The sequence below is a fragment of the Pectinophora gossypiella genome, chromosome 3 (assembly GCF_024362695.1).
Source record: "Pectinophora gossypiella chromosome 3, ilPecGoss1.1, whole genome shotgun sequence".
NCBI lineage: Eukaryota > Metazoa > Arthropoda > Insecta > Lepidoptera > Gelechiidae > Pectinophora > Pectinophora gossypiella.
This window is the reverse complement of record NC_065406.1, coordinates 18,075,006-18,081,361: the sequence shown is the minus strand read 5'-3', so window position 1 is coordinate 18,081,361 and position 6,356 is coordinate 18,075,006. Positions and strand designations below refer to the sequence as shown.

Here is a 6,356-nt window from a genome sequence, read left to right as displayed (position 1 = left end):
CGCCTTGGGGCGTTGTGGCGGTCGAGCAGAAGCCACTTTCTTCTTCCCGCCTCGGCCAACAACTATCCAGTCGTCGCCAGCGGGCCCAGAAGGCAATGGTTGGGCCTCATCTTGGCCTTTATTCCTTGCCCTCTTCCCTCTTCTCCCCCTGGAACCCCTCTTCTTCTTGGGGGTCACGGAGGTTGTGCCACTTGCAGTCGCGGCTGGGCCCCGTGAGGCCGTTGGCGGATTGGCGCGTGTAGTGCCAACTGCAGTGACGGTCGTCTTCCTGCCTACGGAAGCAGCATGGGTCTCCTCTGGAGCAGTAGGAGTCCTGGCCGCAGCTGCGTAGGAGAGCGCATTCTTCCGGTCCGCCGCTAGCGGGGGACGCATCACCTTAGGAGGCAGGAGCCTGTCCTCCAGACCCGCTAGCCTCGCGTTGATCATAAAGCCAACTTGGCTAATGATCCGCGAGGCCAGGTCTTCGTCCTTTTCGGACGCGGCTCGACTGCCATCAGGCGGCGGCGGGTTTGTCCTCATCGTCTGTTTGGGGCGCACAACTCTCGGGGCCGGTTCCGGGCACGAGCTCTCTGCGAGCGGCTCAGGAGCGGGCGGAGGCATTCTCTGGGAAGCGTTCAGAGAGTCCTTGAGTTTGCGCATCTCGTCACGGAGCATATCGATCTCCTTTTGCTGCGAATCTAGCTTCGCCTGTTGGCGAGTGTTCTGCTCCTGCAGTTTGAGCGTTTCATCGCTAGTGGATGTAGCGCGCAGGGCAGACAGAGTCTCTCGGATCAGCTGTGCGGCATCCTTCAGGGCGCGTACATACGTGCCCTTCAGTTGTCCCGATTTCACAGCGACATTCTGGATGATCCCGATTGCCTCTTTCGCCTTTTCATGGAGCTCTGCAGCCGTCGGTGCGGCGGCTTCTGAGCCCGAGTCCAAACGTGGAGTCTCCGTCTCCGACGGCGGATTAGAGCGTCGGAAGGAGAAAGTTCTTTTGGCCGCTTGGGCCACCTCTTGCTCAGCCTGAAGCCTGAGCGCTTCGCGTACAGCGCGATTGTGTTCGGCCTTGGCTTTGGCGAGGCCAACGTACTCACCGGTAGTGGGAGGACGTCCCCTACCCCTCTTAGCCCGAGCCTTGACGACGGACGAGCCGCGTGCCGTGCCCGACACTTGGCCCTCGTCACCAGTGGACGGGTCCGAAAGCGAAGCTGTCTTTCGCTTTCTCCACAGCTTGCCCTCCGGAAGGGAGGTCACGCTCTCCATTGAGCACACAGTCCTTAGACTGCTCGCTTCGTCCGAAGACGAAGCGGGGCAAGGACTGATCCGATGCTGCACAGCCTGGGAGCTGGGCCCAGGAGCAGCGTCATCAGCACTAGGTGCTGGGGTCATGTCAGGTGTTGGTAGGCGCTCCAACACCACCCGCGCCTCAGGAAGCGCAGATGGTGTTGACGCGCGAGAGTCACATCCGGGTTGGGCGTTGAACGCCGGGTAGAAGTCTACCCTGTCCAGTCCGTGTTTACGAGAGCTCTGCGAGCCCACGAAGCGGTCGCAGTCCCCCCCACATACGAATGGGGACCTTAGACCGGATTCACCAGTTTCCTGGCTACCGGCGTGGGTATTAAATTTCTTGTCCGCTTTTTCCATTTTTTTGCTGTACCTCAGCAGGCGGTCTCTTTTATTAACCAGGGTGAGCTCCCTGGGGTGCCCTCACGGCCTGGAACGCCAGACCATACAGCCCCTCGCCGGGCACCACAAACTTAGGCTTTCGGTGATTTTTTCAGAGGTTGTCTTCCTCGCGGCCCCCTCCGCTCAATGCGGAGGCGGCCCCCGTTCCAGACAGCATTGCGTCTGGGTTACGGGTCGGGCCGACGGTGGCCGAAGCCATTGCCCGGCATTGCTGCCGGACCCGCCGCCCCTGCCAACGGTGGGGCCGAAGCCCCTGTCATCTGGCCGAAGCCAGAGACGCCGTCGGATAGTCGCCCTCCTGTGTCCACTCTGCGCACCACCTCGTCCCTGCAGAGGGCCACGAGCGAGAGCGACTCCACCACGCTGTTTTGGTCCGCGCCGGCCGAAGCCGGTACCCCCCCATATCTGGGGGGGCATTCCCCTATCCGCCACCTGGGGACGCGCCCGATGGGAGATCAGCAACTCCACACGGGAACCTAACCTTTTTTTTTTTTTTTTTTTTTTAGCGTTGGGAAATGCTTTACGCATACCACGCCACCCGGGGGGGCGACGTGGTTATGTGGGACTCCCCGGGTGTCGCCACCCGGTATACCCACTAAAACCCAACGGTGTTCCTACTTGTCCACTGTGGTGCCAGGACCCGGGAATCGCCGAAGCATTCTTCCGCGACCCGGCAGTGGTGGCCTGTTAGGCCTCGCCTCGTCGTGAGTGGCGTGCGCGGAACACGCACGCAGCGCCTACTCGAGCCAGTTGAAAGTTGGAACGACAGACTCCCCCGAGTCTGCCGCCCGTGGCTCCCTGGGTCTCCCCCTTATGTGCCCTCCTCCTCACGTCCAGTGCACACAGGGTGAGACCCGCGTCGGTGTTTGGGCGAAAGATGGCCGACATCCGCCCGCCATCCCCGCCCCGCTCCGCTCGTTTGAGCGGCGTGCGTCGGTGGTGGAAGTGAGATTCCACACAAGCTGGTCTGGTCTCCCGCCCCGGTCTCCCAGGGCGTAACCGAGACCATCACCACACCACACAGAGCCGTCAGTTGGTATGCATGGGCTCAGCACCAACTCGTCCCGCGGCCTGCGGGCGGGAAGGTCGCGTGGAGGCCTGAGGGCCATCGCGAACCTTCCGCTTGTTCCTCGTTTGGGCAGTACATTTTGAACTGCCCAATCGGTGCTCCGCCGGTCTTCTCGCCGCCTCGCACACTGTGCAGTGCGGGGTAGCGGAGCACTGTGAGGACTGGTGGCCGGTTTGGCCGCATCGGAAACACTGGGTGCTCCGGTCCACCTCGGACTCGCACATGGCGTGCGCATGTCCGGTTTCGTGGCATCGGAAGCACCGCAGCGGACGCGGCTCCAGCACCCTCACCTGGACAGAGGTCCAGCCGACCAGGAGGCGACCTTTAGCTACCCTTTTAGCAGCTGCTACAGGGCAGCTCACCATCAGGGAGCCCATGCCACCCGCGCCTTCGCGAATGACACCGGCCCTGATGGCGTCCGTCGCACATCCGCCGGCCGTGGCCACTGCCTCCACCACCTCTTGAACGGAGACGGAGTCATCCAGACCCACAATTCGCATATCTGCGCGTTTGATGGGTCTGGAGACTTTAACCACGTCCCCGCTCATCGACTCCCTGAGCTTTTCAGCCAGGGTGTCGGCCTTCTCGGCGCTCGTGGCGCCCGCGAGCTCCAACACTCTCGCGCCGGTCACCGCCTTGCGGATCCTGAGGTTGGTTATCCCCAGGCTCTGGAGATTCACCTTGGCCTTAGCCGTCCTCAGGACATCCGCATAGGTGGTTCCCCCCTCCATTGCCGCCGGTTGCAGATGCAGCACTACCGCCGCTGTGCGGGGTGTGCGCATCTTGGGCACCTTGGGACGCTGTTGCGTGGGAGCCGCCTTCTTCATTCGGCCTTTGCCGACGGTGGTCCAACCGTCGCCGGCAGACCCAGAAGGTAGGGGTTGGGCCTCGACTTGGCCGCCGTTCCCTGCCTTCTTTTCCTTCTTCCTCCCCCTGGGGCCCCTCTTCTTCTTCTTCTTCTTGGGAGGAGCAGAGGTAGGGCCACTAGCAGCCGCGGCTGGGCCTTGAGAGGCCGCGAGCGGCGTGGCACGTGTGGTGCCGGCTGCGGTGGCAGTCGCCTTCTTGGTGGCAGCTGTAGCGGGGGTCCTCGCTGAGACAGCGGGGGTCCTAGCCGCAGCTGCATAGGACTGCGCATTTTTGCGGTCCGCCGCTAACGGGGGGCGCAACGTCTTTGGAGGCAGGAGCCTGTCCTCTAGACCTGCCAACTTCGCATCGATCATAAAGCCCACCTGGCTTATGATCTGCGCGGCAAGGTCTCCGTCAGTATCGGACGTGGCTCTACTGCTCTTGCGCAGCGGCGGGTCCGTCTTCTTTGCCGGTTTGGCGCCTGCAGCTCTTGGGGCCGGCTCCGGGAGCGGGCTCTCGGAGACGAGCGAGGTCTCCATTGGCGGTGCAGGCGCTGGCGCTGGCGGTCTCATGCTTTGAGATGCGCCCAGCGATTCCCTCACTTGGCGCATCTCCAGACGAAGGGTCTCCATCTCCTTCCTTTGGTCGTCGATCGCTTTCTGCAGGCGAGAGTTCTCGGCCTGCAGATTGCGCGTCTCCTCGCTCACCGACGTGGAGCGGAGAACGTCCAGGACCTCCATAATAAGTCTGGTGGAGTCCCTTAGGGCACGGACGAAAGTGCCCTTTAATCTGCCCGACTTGCTAGCCACGTTTTCTATACCGCCGGCAGCATCCTTCGCCTTCTGGTACAGAGCGGCGACCGTCTCTGTACCAGGTGTAGGGGCGGGATCAGCTCCTGCCACCATCGTCACTGTTTCCGGCAGTGTGCCGGAGCTTCGTAGGCCGAAGACTTTTTTGGCTGACTCAGCCACCGCCATTTCAGCCTCAAGCAGGAGCTCCTCCCGCCTGGCGCGGTTGAGCTCCGCTTTGGCCTTGGCAAGACCCACGTATTCTCCGGTAGTAGGAGGGCGACCTCTACCTCTCTTGGCCCGCGCCCTCATGACGGGTGAACCGAGCTCCGTAACCGGAGCTCGGTCCCCCTCGTCAGAGGACGGGTCCGAGAGCACAACTGTTTTGCGCTTGCGCCACAGTGTGCCCTCTGGGAGGGAGGTTATGCTCTCCATGGAGCAGACGGTCCGTAGACTACTCGTTTCATCCGAAGATGAAACGAGGCTAGGACCGCTCCGTCTTGGCCGTCTCTGGGTTTTTGGCCCAGGGGCAGCAACTTCAGCACTTGGTGCTGGGGTCAAATCAGGTGATAAGCGCTCCAACACCACCCGCGCTTCGGGAAGCGCAGACGGTGTTGATGCGCGAGTGTCGTATCCGGTTTTGGCGTTGAACGCCGGGTAGAAGTCTACCCTGTCCAATCCTTGTTCACGGGAGCTCGGTGAGCCCACGAAGCGGTCGCAGTCCCCCCCACATACGATCGGGGACCTTAGACCGGATTCACCAGTTTCCTGGCTACCGGCGTGGGTATTAACTTTCTTGATCGCTTTATCCATTGTAGCTGAGCCTCAGCTGGCGGTCTCTTTTATTTACCAGGGTGAGCTCCCTGGGGTGCCCTAACGGCCTGAGCGTCAGACCATACAGCCCCTCGCCGGGCACCACAAACTTAGGCTTACGGTGATTTTTTCAGAGGTTTTCTTCCTCGCGGCCCCCTCCGCTCAATGCGGAGGCGGCCCCCGTTCCAGACAGCATTGCGTCTGGGCTACGGGTCGGGCCGACGGTGGCCGAAGCCATTGCCCGGCATTGCTGCCGGACCCGCCGCCCCTGCCAACGGTGGGGCCGAAGCCCCTGTCATCTGGCCGAAGCCAGAGACGCCGTCGGATAGTCGCCCTCCTGTGTCCACTCTGCGCACCACCTCGTCCCTGCAGAGGGCCACGAGCGAGAGCGACTCCACCACGCTGTTTTGGTCCGCGCCGGCCGAAGCCGGTACCCCCCCATTACTGGGAGGGCATTCCCCTATCCGCCACCTGGGGACGCGCCCGATGGGAGATCAGCAACTCCACACGGGACACGGGGGGGAACCTTTTTTTTTTTTTTTTTTTTTTTTTTTTTTTTTTTTTTTTAACGTTGGGAAATGCGTTACGCATACCACGCCGCCCGGGGGGACGACGTGGTTATGTGGGACTCCCCGGGAAACCCGGTATACCCACTAAAACCCAACGGTGTTCCTCCTCGCCGCCATGTGGCGGGGATGCGGGAACGCAATTGCACACAACCGCGTCCCCGCCGGCGGATGCCCTCTTGGGCCCAGCGCCTATGGGGGCGCAATAAGCGCCTCCCCCTCCGCCGAGGGCTGCCCGGAACACTTGGGCAGCCCTACAGCACGGGACCTATGTTGTGGACGGCGGTCCCCCGACCACCGTCCACAGGTCCCCGTTAGGGTGGAGCAGGATCCATTCATTGAATGGTATCCATCCGCTCCACCCCGGCCTTCTTGGCCTTGGCCTTCTTGGCCTTGCGCTTCCCCTTGGTCTTCGGGGCGCTCTTCCTCTCGGGGGCCTGGTTCTTTGGCTGGTTTGCCGCAGAAATACAGCCGCTCCCACCGATCGAATGTGACGCCGGCTTGCCCGCAGTCTCACACACTGGGCAGTGAGGCTCGGCGTCACAATCTCGTGCCCTGTGGTCCGGTTGTCCGCAGCGGAAGCACAGTCGGCTGCGGTCGAACTCA

General features: G+C 62.2%; 1 protein-coding gene across 1 annotated transcript; it reads right to left on the bottom strand.

Moving 5' to 3' along the window:
• Positions 1 to 2,697: 2,697 nt before the first annotated feature.
• On the bottom strand, positions 2,698 to 5,184 carry LOC126381269 (uncharacterized). The gene is made up of 2 exons (XM_050030770.1): positions 2,947 to 5,184; positions 2,698 to 2,898 (listed from the first exon to the last, which is right to left on the bottom strand). The coding sequence occupies exons 1-2, from the start codon at positions 5,182 to 5,184 to the stop codon at positions 2,698 to 2,700; spliced, it is 2,439 nt and encodes an 812-aa protein (XP_049886727.1).
• Between the last annotated feature and the right edge of the window lie 1,172 nt (positions 5,185 to 6,356).